The sequence below is a fragment of the Neodiprion pinetum genome, chromosome 7 (assembly GCF_021155775.2).
Source record: "Neodiprion pinetum isolate iyNeoPine1 chromosome 7, iyNeoPine1.2, whole genome shotgun sequence".
In the NCBI taxonomy this organism is placed as follows: Eukaryota; Metazoa; Arthropoda; class Insecta; order Hymenoptera; family Diprionidae; genus Neodiprion; species Neodiprion pinetum.
Genome location: NC_060238.1, coordinates 6,788,543 through 6,803,324, shown reverse-complemented (window position 1 = coordinate 6,803,324; position 14,782 = coordinate 6,788,543). Strand labels below are relative to the sequence as shown.

General features: G+C 35.2%; 1 protein-coding gene and 1 long non-coding RNA gene across 3 annotated transcripts in view; both read left to right on the top strand.

Annotated features, from left to right (window-relative positions):
- The window catches only part of fax (failed axon connections), a 36,280-nt gene extending 31,310 nt beyond the window's left edge, over window positions 1-4,970 (top strand). The window contains exons 2-4 of the mRNA XM_046636437.2: window positions 912-1,250; window positions 2,299-2,436; window positions 2,677-4,970. Coding sequence (XP_046492393.1) covers window positions 912-1,250; window positions 2,299-2,436; window positions 2,677-3,033 — 834 coding nt within the window. The 3' untranslated portion in view covers window positions 3,034-4,970. The remainder of the gene's footprint in view (window positions 1-911; window positions 1,251-2,298; window positions 2,437-2,676) is intronic.
- A 2,092-nt stretch (window positions 4,971-7,062) lies between these two features.
- On the top strand, window positions 7,063-11,613 carry LOC124222866 (uncharacterized). Of its 2 annotated transcripts, none has more exons than XR_011177676.1 (7): window positions 7,063-7,439; window positions 8,248-8,351; window positions 8,986-9,097; window positions 9,338-9,461; window positions 9,693-9,813; window positions 9,995-10,066; window positions 10,503-11,613. It is a non-coding gene; the product is annotated as an uncharacterized lncRNA (long non-coding RNA). The 2 variants fall into 2 exon arrangements; XR_011177677.1 differs by having other exon boundaries at window positions 7,063-7,604.
- Window positions 11,614-14,782: the final 3,169 nt, after the last annotated feature.

Sequence of the window (14,782 nt, the reverse complement as noted above, 5' to 3'; positions counted from 1 at the left end):
GAAAATTGAGAGTATGCTATGGTACAATGTCGCTTATTTAACTGTTATTAGACAGTGCCTGCGCATCGTTGATTCGAAAAAATTTCAAACAGTGAAATTTTAGATTTTGCTTTACGCAATAATAATGCCAGAATACGAATTCCTATCATTGAATTATCACTAGTAGCGAAAATACATATTCTCGCGTTATTCTTGCACGAAACAAAACTTTTTTAATGTTTTTGTTCGGTATCGCATATAAAATTCCGCTATCTGTTGTGTTTCCACGTTAGTGATGGTTATAGGGTCTGATGATAGTCAACGTGCGTGACATTTTACTCAGTCGATAACGACTCACTACATGGCATCCTTTTAATGAGACTGAACTTGGTAACATTGGTGCAATTGCAACCATGCATTTCTATGAAAAAACGTTATTTTCAAACTTCGGGATTGTTTGGAATACAGTAAATAGTAATGAAGAAAACCATACTCATAATTTGCAAAGATAACTACTCTAGAGTCAACGCAAAGTTGTAAAATATTGACTGCTAATTGCAATATTCCGTTACGTTAACGTAACTTTGACTTCGTGAAAATAAACAGTTTATGTCTCTTCCAAAATGCAAAATTTTGCAATAACCATTTTATCCACCAAAGATATCTCAGACATGTTTCACGAACAGTCAAAAAAAAAAAAAAATGCTCGTTCGTTATTTAATGAAAAAATAAGTTTTAGAAAAATTTAACACCATTTTCGGTGCAAAACTCTATTATCAAAACTCATCTATGAAATTTGCTGAATTTTTTCTGTTGTGTTCCAAACGTCGGAGTTGTTTTTCAGAGATTCTTTTGATATTTTTTCGTAACATTATTTACGTAACCAACTATGCTTGGAGTCTCTTATTATATTTTTTCATTTCTTTTTCCAGAATGTCGACCACAAGCTGAAATTCCGTTCCAAGAAAGGACAACTTCCCTTTGTTGAGCTGAATGGCGAAGAAATTGCTGACAGTGCAATAATCCTTCGGGAACTAGGCCAGAAGTATGGAAAAGATTTGGACGCAGGTCTCACCCCAGAGCAACGGAATATCTCTCACGCAATGATATCTATGATTGAGAACCACCTTGTTTGGGTTGTTTGGTGGTGGCGTACCAAAAATCCAGACCTGTTACTCAAAGGATTCAAAGTGAACCTGCAGCATGCATTTGGCACTCGCATTCCGAATGCGATACTAAACTTCTTCTTCAAATTCACATTCAGTCGCAAGGTGAGTTTCGTCTTATCTCTCTTACGGTTTGGTGTAGCATGAGCTGTGGGTTATAATATTGAGTTACTTGTGTGTTATCATAATTGTAAATGAATTATAGTATAATTATAAACTGACACCAAGCAATATGTAATATAACTTCTACAGATAATCGAGTAACATTTCTCATCGGTACTTCCATACTGTTGTGCTAATAATAATCTTTTGGTATCATTACCATAGTTCATTACTCCATTGGAACTAATACACCATGTTATGTGGGAGAATCTTTAATATGTAATTCTTTGCGTTCTTTTTCGAATTAAACTATTACATCGTACCTGAAAATTTGCTAATTGTTTGTGAATATTGCAAGTAGTTAGTGTAAAGTAGAAACTTCAAGTATTTATCTATGTTAATTAGTATCTGAAATTTTTTCACTTTTATACAATGCTTCGTTGTGCTTTGCTTCGTTTTATTCTAAACTAGAGATTAACGGAGCGTCAATATCCATCCTCAGAATATGATGTATCCAATATTTACTTAATGACTTTATTGAATGTTGCATTGATCAGCATTTAACAAGGTACGAATTATTTGAATCGACGAGAAAATGAGAACAACCTCTATCAACATTTTTTGTTTTATTTTCTTGTCGAGTTTTTTTTAAAGTGATAATCGCAAACTTCTTTATTTATAACTCTGGGGAGTTATGAATAGTTGGTTCTCGTCTTTAAATATATTTCTTTTAAACACCAAGTAAATAAAATTGCAAAACAAATATGTAAAGAGAGCTTTCAATATTGAACAACTGTTGTCAAGTCTTTTGCGATACCAATTGAAGAACTGTAATATCTTTTTTTGTCCATCATACAACTTGTGCGTTAATGATTGTGTTTAATTTTTTTTTTTTTTTTTCTATATTGACGTTCGTTTAGTTATTACACTTATCAACAGCTTTGGTTGATACCTAGATGGTAGACTAGAGGTAGGGTTGAGTTTGGGAGATGAGAGTGTGAAATGCAGCGTTGTAGCAATCTGTAGTGAATTGTAATTGGATTTGTTTCAGTGTGCACGAAAAGTCAAGGCCCAAGGTATGGGAGTTCACACCGCTGAAGAAGTCGCCCAGTTTGGATGCGACGATCTGAAGGTTCTCTGTGACATGCTTGCTGACAAGCCTTTCTTCTTCGGAGATGAACCAACTACGGTAAAATATTCTACATATTTCTTTACTTTTACAATAGATGGTAGTTTTTAATATTTTTCTGTGATAAAATAACACCTTATCACATAGTTTTCAATTGGCAAAAAATTTGAACATTTATATAATTCTGATTTTCTACTTTTGTCTTTTCTATAAAATTTGATTCTACTTTTTAAATTACAATACTCCGCTGTACAGAATGAATATTAATTGAAATATATGTTGTAACTTCTTTATGCACAGTTGGATGTTGTCGCCTTCTCAAACCTGGCCCAGATTTTGTACATCGAAAAGGATACTCCTTACGCGCTGAGGGACTACATGCAGGAGAGTTGCGCAAACTTGGTTGGCCACTGCTCGCGTATGAAGGAACGTTGTTTCCCTGACTGGGACGACATTTGTAGCACACTTGATTTGAACACGCATTTGCCAAAACCCGTGAAACAGGAAGAGAAAGAAAGCAAGGAGGAAGCCAAGGAGACTAAAGAGTCAAAGGAAGAGAAAGAGGGAGACAAGGAAAAGGCTGATAAGGAGGAAAAAGACGTTGAGAAGGACAAAGAGGTCGAGGAAAATAAGGACAAAGAAAAGGATGGTAAATAAACTGCTGCTCTTAATATGCAGGAGTAAACATGAAGAATCGTTTTAATGGTCTGACGGAGAGATAGAGAGAGAACGAGGATGGAGGAGGAAAGCTCTCTACTTATAAACTGACACACAACCCATGTATACAATATTATTACTTCGGCCATTGTCATTTACACGTCATTATCAACATCGTTATTCATCATTGTCGACTTGTCGATCCATGTCCCCGTCCTCTTCTTTTATTCTCATCTAGTGAGGCTATTTTGCAAGCACGTAGGTAAGCGAATGAGTTAATGAGTGGATCGCAGAAAATCAGGCATATGCGTGTTGACAATTTAAATAGCGTTTCAACAATATACAAGACTACTTATTGTCAGATTAAACCACAATAACGAAACAAGGTTGAAAGTGAGATTTCCTACTACCAAGCACGATGTCGATACATAATTTCGACTATCAGAGTAACCGTCATCTGGTCCTTTTCTTTTTGTTATTCGAAACGAAAACAGAGAATAACGTATTCCTTAATCATGCATCAAATGCGAGGTATAAAAGAAATTTCCAAGTTACAATTTGTTTGTCTATTACATCATCGTGTGTGATGGGACGTAAGTTTTTAAGTGTAATTTTATTGTCGAAAGATATGAGAGAATGAATATTATTGTAAATATGAAGTTGCTCTGAACGAAAGTTACAGCTAAGAAACTCCATTAAACCTTAAAGAATAGCCTCATTAGTCCACTAGATCCAACTCAACGACGGCAACAAAATGAAAAATTTTGACACGTACGAGTATTTAAAAAAAATTTTTAAACTAAAAACGAAATCGGCGCTAGAAAAGAACATTTGTTAAAATTTTACTGTAGAAAATTTTCAAGTTGTTAGTATAGTTAGTGGACTAGAATAAACCAAAGCCTGGTATACTTTGAACGCAGGAAGACAAAAAAGAAAAAAATGGCGTGAGATCTCTATCTAGCAAAGCGTGCATGAATATATTAATAATATTAAATTCACGTCATACATTAATACATTATTTTTCCATTTTCTTTGTCCACTCTATTATGTGAATCGTTTTCATTGTAAACCGGGCTCAAACATTTTTCATTCGTCACAGCTCATTCCCATCAGTACCAGTAGATTTTTTTACGTTTTTTATGAATAATCCAGACAAGCATTGACCCAATGTGACTATTCGTCAACAATTTATGTGTATATATATGCAATACACATAATTATGTGTATATATACATAAATAAATGGAACAAAAAAATTGTGTAAGTGAATACACCCGGAATACATAAGTAAAAGATGAACGCCATTTGTAATATGTAATAGATATATAATCGTTTTTAAAATCACGTATATAGACACACATATATAACTATAAATATATATATGTATGTATTTATACATCAAGTTTGACGTAAATTAACAAGATACACGTCAACGTGATGTGAATAAAATTTGTGCGCGGTACGTAGGCTGAAATATAGTACAGTTCTAAACTGTGTAACATCAAAATAAGATATAAGTTTACCGAATGTCTTTCATACAGTAAAAGATTGACGTTATAGATATTTAATTTATCCTCGAACATCAAAGTGACGCTATTTCCCTAAGTGTCGCGCGCATGACACATCACGAATATAACAATGAAGACAAAATGAATTGTAATTAAGTAGATTATTATTATTATTATTATATTATTATATTATTATATTATTATTACGATTGATTAAAATAAGATAGAAAAAATTAAAGTTTAAAGAAAACAACACATAACACTGTAAACGCGTTAGATAGACAAACCCAAGTATGTAAGGATAATGTAAGAATTAATATTATTCATAATTATTACATTATGACTGCTCGTTCTATGATCGGCGCTACGCATTTCATTGTCATTATATTGTATATCACCATTTATTAATTATATATATATGAATAAATAAAATGTGTTTATAAATAATAGCTGTACAATTCAATGTGTATGCTGTCAGATTTCTTCAATTCTAAAAGTACTCCAGGCTCCAGCCCATGACTTCGATTAAATAATTCGAAATTCCTATTCCACTGTCAATTTTTTTTTTTCAGTCATTTTCAAATAGACGTTACAAATTAGTCGTTTCGCGGTGAAATATGATAGAAAAAAAACATTCTCGTATTTCGGCGTCTTGTGAAATTATAAAATATTTGACGGTCAATTTGATTTTACGCCTTAAAACTGTTATAAATCAGTATCAATAAGTCAGTGATAAACCATATTTACTATACATACTACTGACGTTCAACAATATCACCGGCATGAATACGATTACGTGTATTTTTTCTTGGCCACTTGTAGAATTTAAATTTCTGCAACCAAGTTCTACGCATGTACCTTATACCTTTGGACTACTGTATTATAGGTATAACAAGCACGTAATGCTAATCACAGTAAGTTGTATATATACTGCAGGATGGGCATACGAACGGTAATTTGCTCACGTACTGTTCTTCGGTCTTCACTTCGTAACTAACCATAAGTGATAATGCTGTCCTGATTAGCAGATATGACAATTCGTAATCAACCTGTATGAATAAACGAATCACTTGCCCGGAAGGAAGTCGTGATCGAAAAAAAAAGAATTTATACGTTACCTGCGCCAAACGCACGATACGTTAATTTGTGTATCGTGTTAATATTGAATTCAATATCTGCGAATAATTATCTGTCCAAAGCTATGATTTTAATTTTACGTGGAACGTATGGGACTTAATGCATATGCAAACTTGATAAACAAGTGATCTGATTTGATTGTTTTTACTGATGTCTTCCTTTTTTATAAATGAAATGCAACTCAGTACTTTCATGGGAATATGTACACATTGTGGTCATGGATGACCAATCTGTCCGGGATGCTATTATAGGGACAATTGTCTACAATAATACATTCAATCCCCTCCTTGTAGATATTACGGTGTATTTTTTAAACTTTATTTGAGCACGGAATTTGAATCATAAATGAACCTTGGAATTAGAAACGATAGAAACAGCTATCCCTGCTGGAAGACCACATTTCACTCCTAGGAAGCAGAGTTTAATAGGAAAGTGCTGGATATGACAAAATTTTTACGTTCATAATTAGGACATCGGGAATTCAAAAAACGCATACAGAACATTGAAATATTGACAGATGGGAAAATACGACGAAGCGTTTCCATTTTATGCTTCTGGTATGAGAAATGCATCTAATCCGAGGTCTTTCGAAACAATAATACATCAGATGTATTAATGATGCAGAGACCAAAAAGTATATATGTTTATGCGATATTAATATATATGATCCATTTACGATTAATACGTCATGCATACCATAAATTTTATAATTTTCCAGGAAACAAACTAGATTATCTACAATAATACGGCTATAATATGAAAATAGAAGAATTATTCATTTCAAAATGGGATTCCATTCGATTCACGCTCGGTGTATTCCATAGCATTAATACTCATAATTATTCCAACAACTTTTCGTTTGCTCTCTCGATCTTGAATTTTCGTAGGCATAGAATCGAAACGCTGCTTTAGCTGGTCGCAAGTGAAGTATCTACGTTGGGTAGAGAGGCAGAATTGTTTTTCGAAAAGTGTTCGTATGGAATAAAATTCGGAGTAACTGTAATACTCGTACATCACGGATACGCTAATTTTGATCGGGATGAAATGCATGCTCCGTATATGAGACAGTATTTAACGCAGTGTCCTGATTTAAAGACCTAAAAAGGTGATTGTAGGCGATTTTTTTTTTTTTTTTTTGATAGGGAGAGATAGAACCAAGCTTCTTAGAACTTCCATACATCATATCATATCATCATATATCATACATCGTACATCATACATCATACATCATATATCATACATAGCATTAAAGTTCGGAACCAAAGTATGGATGTTCGGATGTTCAGAAAGTGACGTCACCCAAAATTTTTTTTCTCTTGACGTCATCGATCTATAGTAATCGAAAATCAGCTAGCCGGATTCCTCAGTCTGGAAACAACCGCGCAGTAGAGCGGACGGATGAGAATCGCGCTCCGCAAATTTCGAGTACCGGGTTCTCTACTTCCTGGATCCTGCACTCCGGGTTCCTTACCTGGTGAAACTCGAGTTCCAGGACAAGAGCTCCATAGTTTCCGCGCTCCAGGTCCGCTACCTGGTAAAACTCGACTTCTAGGACAAGCGCTCCGTAGTTTCTGCGCTCAAGGTCTACTACCTGGTGGAACTCGACTTCCAGGCCAAGCGCTCCGTAGTTTCTGCGCTCCAGGTCCACGACCTAGTGAAACTCGACTTCCAGAACAAGCGCTCCGTGGTTCTGTCTGTCCAGGTCCTCCACCTGGTGGATTTTGACTTCCAGAACAAGAGCTCCGTAGTTCTGGCTGTGCAGGTACTGTACATGATGACTTTTGACCTTCCGGACCGATTGCCAAGTGTACAAGTTTGATTATTGAAAACGTCATGTTTTGCACTATCAAACCAATATGCATGCATCAGATAACATTTCGATTCGAAAAAAAAAAATCGAACGACCAAGATCAACAAATTGCAATTGGTGAGTGGTTGGCACTGTATACATAGGAATACATGACAATAACGTCGTTTAATTAGAACTAAAATTGCTGTGCGTAGTGTTTCAAATCTGTCAGCACTTAGCTGATTGTTCTGCGGTGTTTTTTGACAAAATTCATTGTCACAAAATCGCAATACGTTATACTTACATGCATGTGTAAACGTGATTTGTAGCTTTATGTGGAAAAAATCTTACGGGCAGATTCGGTTTGCGTCACATGCACAAAGACGGTGTTAATTCTTTATACTGTGAAGAAAATAACAGATTTTTCGGGGAGTCATCGTGCCTCCGTCTCTCCTGCAACTATGTCATCTGGTAAAACACTAACAACGAGTAAGCGAACGCACGAGCACAAAAACCAGTTATACTCGACATCCGACCCCGAGCGAGTGTTTTAAAACTAGTTATTTTTACTTCGCGCACCATTCTATTATCGATATACCAAAATAACCCAAAAATCCGTGATATCATATTAATTGTCGAGCTCTGACGTAAAAAGTAACCATTTGTACCAAAAAAATTTTGTACGAAAGTGAATGTGATTTAACGTTTTTTCGGAGTTTTTTACTTGATCGATGATAACAATACATGTCAATTTAAAGTAATTTTATTTATTACATTTCAGACAAAAATTACGCACTCTATCTTTCCTGCCAATTCGAGATTCCAGCGGCGAGGCGCTTCAATGGCCAGCTAGTAACTTCGCTATTTCGCGAAAATTGATTTCAAGTAAATTTTTCTTGTACCGTCCAAATGTTAGCTAAAATACATTCGAAATTCCAAGAAGCTTCGTTAGTTATCTACCATTAAAAACACAAAAACCAACAATCAACGTTTCGCTTGAAAATTATCGTATTTGGTTGATTAAAAAAAAACAATATGTGTAACCGATTTTCACTTTGAACCACGTGAAAGATACTTTTTCTCCGTTATCTGATTTTATTATTGACCTTTTTTCAGTATTACTTGAATATTTAGCTATATAATTATTGATTGCTTGTAGTTTTTAACCATTTGTAAACGATCATAGTACAAAATGAGGAATTATAATCATTTATTGTCATGTCAACCAATAACAAAAAGCTATGTTACTATTTGTGCACAGCGAGTATAACATTATATTTAATGGCAATTGTAATTATACATTATCAAACTTGATTTTATCAAACTTGTCATTATTACAGTAAATAATGTCAATTTATTTTTCGCGCGAGCCCAAATTCAAAAGCTATCTTTATGATAATAAAATTTCTATAATTTTTCATAACTTTGTCAATCTTCTTGGTAAAGTGTATCAATGAGAAAGTAATATTGATCCTTGTACAATATTTTTGTGCGTTCTAATACTGAAAATATTTATTAGTATTCGAGGTACAACCCGAGGTGGTTCGTGGTCGTCGTTGGCGGTGGTTGGAGGTGGTCGGAGGTGGTTGGCGGTGATCGAGGTTGACGAGGAGGACGAGGATTTGTGCTCGGTGAGTTCAACATTGTAATAATATTTAATGGAGATTGTAATTATATTTATTCGAAAATTGTTTAAATTTGTCATGTTCACAATAAATTATTTCAATTCATTTTTCGCGCAAGCAGAAATTCAGTAGCCACAAATGCGCTAATGAAATTTATTATATTGTTGATGATTCAATTGATTATATTGATCCTTACACAACATTTTTGATGTGTTCTTATACTGAAAACATTTATTACTATTCCAGGTATAACCCGAGGTGGTTATCGGTGGTTGTTGGAGGTGACTGGTGGTGGTCGGAGGTGGACGAGGAGGAGGACGAGGAGGAGGAGGAAAACAAGGTGGACCAGGAGGACGAGGATTTGTGCTCGGTGAGTAAGACATTTTTATAATATCTGATGGTGATTGTAATTATATTTCATCGAAAATATGTCAAACTTGTCATGTTTACAATGAATTATTTCAATTCATTTTTCGCGCAAGCACATATTCTGTAGCTTCAAAGGCGCTGATATAATTTATTACGTATTGATTGATTAATTATTTATATTATTCGTTACACAATATTTTTAATGTGTTCTTATATTAAAAATATTTATTAGTATTCGAGGTATAACCCGAGGTGATTAGCAGTAGTGGTTGGCGGTGGTCGAGCTGGACAAGGCGGAGGATGAGGAAGACGAGGAGAACAAGGTGGACGAGGAGGACGAGGATTTGTGCTCGGTGAGTAAAACAGTTTTACAATATTCAATGGCAATTGTAATTTTAGTTTATCTAAAGTTTTGGAAACTTGTCACGTTTACAATAAATTATTTCAATTCATTTTTCGCGCAAGCACAAATTTTAATCCTTACACAATATTTTTGATGTGTTCTCATACTGAAAATATTTATTACTATTCAAGGTATATCCTGAGGTGGTTGGCGGTCGTTGGAGATGGCCGGAGGTGGACAAGGAGGACGAGGATTTTTGCTCGGTGAGTTTACCATTTTTATAGTATTCGATGAAGTAGGATCAGGATCAGAAATGAGATCAGGAGTAGAAGTAGGATGAGGGGTGGATGTAGAAATAGGAGTAGGAGTAGGTGTAGTAGTAGAAATAGGACTCGGAGTAGGAATAGGAGTATTCGTCGTAGTAGGAGTAGGAGTAGGAGTAGGAGCAGAAGTAGGTAGGGCGGGGCGGGTCGTGAGAGGGGTGGGGAGGGGCGGGAGGGGGGGGGGGGGGAGGGCGGGAAGGGGATATTATCATATCAAGTTATCAGTAATAAGCAATTGCGGGTAAAATATTAGCTTACTTTTGTAAGTATTTATGAATATAGCCTCTATGAATATTCGTTGTTGGTATATAAGGTCTGGCAAAGTACCTACTTTCTGTAAGAGATGTTGAAGATTTTTAACATAATTATGTTTCAGTTCTGTGCCCCACCTAGTGATCCGCTAGTACATATCCTCCGACGTGACATCGCTCTGCTACGTATGAAGAAGAAAAGATTTATTAAGATGCAAATTGCTCCTCTCTTCTTGCCATTGTGCTTTCAGCCATTGTTGTGCCGTGTGTTTAAAATTTAGGACAGTATGTAATATAGAATAACAGGTACAGCTACGAATATAGGACTACAGTAAATCTTATAGAAATGAGCTCTCATTGAGATTTCTTTGTATTTATAACTCGACGCGAGAAGGCAAAAATCAATGTAATGCCATCTGTACGGTAATTGGACTCGTATTTGCACTACGAGAACTCGTTGGGCATTTTGCGGTGAAGTTTGAACAATTGTTATACAAGAAATTGAATAACTATAAAAATGGATAAAAAATATTATCTCTAATAGTGAATGTAGCTAATACAGCTTTAACCGTATATTGATTATGTTAATGATCTATTGTGACAAGATCGGAATTAGATAAGCTCTCTAAATACTCTTTTCTAGACTATTAATTTATATCATGTATATGTAAATGTATATTTCTTCAGTTTATACAATCACTGCACTAGGATTACCCTTGCCATGTTTTATGGTGCGCTTGTGTAATTTGTATATTATTAACCTTACGTTTTACTCTATTTGCGACAAGTTGTGAGTGTTTCTAATTTCTTGGCAATTATTTATGTAAATGTATGTGTATATATGTATATGTATACTTATGCATGCGTATATACATATATACACATATATAAAACTAGATTTTTACAATAAACACAGAGGTTTTGGTATATTCACATACGGATTTCTGTGTATAGGTATACTTGAACTAAAATATCCTTATCTCTAATACGGAGTTCTTCGTAATTCGCATTTGTTCTTGTAACCCAATGTCCTACATACAATGGCAAAAATCGAGATCCAACTTAACTGAGTCTCAAAGCCCTGTTGACATAAAAGCAGCTATTTGATAGAAATTATAGTTTGTAGTTTACACAGCCCATTGCATGATATTTCATTTTAAATACATATGTTTCAATGTATTTAGGAATAATTTATCAAATATACAGAGGTCATGTGCAAATAATAAATGAATTGATTCGACCGCAGTTTGATGTATTCATTAGAGCTTTAACAATAAATTTAAGCTTCGTTACTTCTTTTATTTTATTATGGATAATCACAAACATTTTCGACTATTCGTGCTGTGGAAGCATGGGGATTAAACCAAATGTAGCAAAAGATTAGAAACAGTGTATGTCGAGTACGGGTATTTTTCTAATAATGCAAACACGTGCCGCTAGCTTAGTTTTGACATATCTAGAATACCACGCCTTGCGAATTAGCTTTCCAGACAGAGATGAATAAGCGATTTTAAGGACTGCATTCTCGTTGTTGAATACTCTATGCCTCATGGGAAAAGAAAATCTGTAACGACGAAATTGATGCACCGGATCATCGTCGACTTCAACTTTTGAAATGTCCTACCATTTCCGAACACCTCCAATCATCCTATTTACCTATATTACTAGATTAGCTATGATATGAAAAGAGAAGAATTATTCATTTTGAAATGGGATTCTATTCGACACGCGCTCGATGTATCCCATAACATTAATATTCAAAATTATTCCAACAACTTTTCATTTGCTCTCTCGATCTTGAATTTTCATAGGCATAGAATCGAAACGCTGTTTTAGCTGGTCGCAAGTGAAGTATCTGCGTTGGGTGGAGGAGCGGAATTGCGTTTCGAAAAGTATTCGGATGGAAAAAAATTCAGAGTACTAATTTTGAACGAGATGAAATGGATGCTTCGTATATGAGACAGTATTTAACGCTGCGTAGTGATTTAAAGACCTAAAAAGGTGATAGGGAGAGAAAGAACGAAGCTTCTTAACACTTCGAGTGTTTTTTAACACACATTTGAAAGATACGAGCAAAATTTTTCATCGCCAACTGTCGCAGAACGGCAGCGTTATTAGCCGACCCGTTCACTGAAGAATATATCTTCAGTCAACGGCTGACCATCGAAGGGCCTGGCCGCTTGAGTCTGGAATCGGCAGGAGAGATGAAGTGTGTATTTCTTGTATGAAACGTGAAAACTAAAATCATTATGCATCATATCATATCATCATACATCATACATCGTACATCATACATCATCATACATAGTATGAAAGGTCGGCACTAAGTTTGAATTTTCGGATATTTGGAAAGTGACGTCAGCAATCTCAAATCAGCTAGCCGGATTCCTCAGTCTGGAACGAACCGCGCAGTAGAGCGGACGGATGAGAGTCGCGCTCCGCAAATTTCGAGTACCGGGTTCTCAACCTCCCGCATCCCGCGCTTCGGGTCCGCTACGTATTTCGAGTACCGGGTTCTCAACCTCCCGGATCCCGCGCTTCGAGTCCGCTACGCGGTGAAACTCGACTTCCAGGATAAGCGCTCCGTGGTTCCTGGTTCACGTTTACAATAAATTATTTCAATTCGTTTTTCGCGCAAGCCCAAATTCGGTAGCTGTCAGTCCGCTAATAAAATTTCTCGACTTCCAGGATAAGCGCTCCGTGGTTCCTGGTTCACGTTTACAATAAATTATTTCAATTCGTTTTTCGCGCAAGCCCAAATTCGGTAGCTGTCAGTCCGCTAATAAAATTTCTCGACTTCCAGGATAAGCGCTCCGTGGTTCCTGGTTCACGTTTACAATAAATTATTTCAATTCGTTTTTCGCGCAAGCCCAAATTCGGTAGCTGTCAGTCCGCTAATAAAATTTCTCGACTTCCAGGATAAGCGCTCCGTGGTTCCTGGTTCACGTTTACAATAAATTATTTCAATTCGTTTTTCGCGCAAGCCCAAATTCGGTAGCTGTCAGTCCGCTAATAAAATTTCTCGACTTCCAGGATAAGCGCTCCGTGGTTCCTGGTTCACGTTTACAATAAATTATTTCAATTCGTTTTTTGCGCAAGCCCAAATTCGGTAGCTGTCAGTCCGCTAATAAAATTTCTCGACTTCCAGGATAAGCGCTCCGTGGTTCCTGGTTCATGTTTACAATAAATTATTTCAATTCGTTTTTCGCGCAACCCCAAATTCGGTAGCTGTCAGTCCGCTAATAAAATTTCTCGACTTCCAGGATAAGCGCTCCGTGGTTCCTGGTTCATGTTTACAATGAATTATTTCAATTCGTTTTTCGCGTAACCCCAAATTCGGTAGCTGTCAGTACGCTAATAAAATTTCTATAACTTTATAATCTTCTCATAATCTTTCTGGTAGATAATATCGATAAAAAAATTATATCAAACCTTACACATTATTTTTGATTTGTTCTCATGCTGAAAATATTTATTAGTATTCGAGGTATAACTCGAGGTGTTTGGCGGTTTTCGTTGGAGGTGGTTGGAGGTGGTTAGGGGTGGTTGCGGGTAATCTCGGTGATTCAGGAGGAGGGGGACGAGGATTTGTGCTCGGTGAGTAAAACACTTTTATAATATTTGATGGCAATTGTAATTATATTTCATCTAAAATATTACAAACTTGTCACGTTTACAATAAATTATTTCAATTCATTTTTCGTGCAAGCACATATTCAGTAGCTATGAATAATCTTATACAATTTATTATATTATTAATTAATTAATTAATATTCCTATAATATTTGATAGCAATTGTAATTACATTTCATCTGAAATATTACAAACTTGTCACGTTTACAATAAATTATTTCAATTCATTTTTCGTGCAAGCACATATTCAGTAGCTATGAATAATCTCATACAATTTATTACATTATTAATTAATTGATTAATTACATTAATCCTTACACAATATTTTTGATGTGTTCCTATACTAAAAATATTCATTACTATTCCAGGTATTACCCGAGGTGGTCGGAGGTGGACGAGGAGGAGGACGAGCTGGACGAGGATTTGTGGCGGGTGTGTAAAACACTTTTATAATATTTGATGGCAATTGTAATTATATTTCATCTGAAATATTACAAACTTGTCACGTTTACAATAAATTATTTCAATTCATTTTTCGTGCAAGCACATATTCAGTAGCTATGAATAATCTTATACAATTTATTATATTATTAATTAATTAATTAATATTCCTATAATATTGGATGGCAATTGTAATTACATTTCATCTGAAATATTACAAACTTGTCACGTTTACAATAAATTATTTCAATTCATTTTTCGTGCAAGCACATATTCAGTAGCTATGAATAATCTTATACAATTTATTACATTATTAATTAATTGATTAATT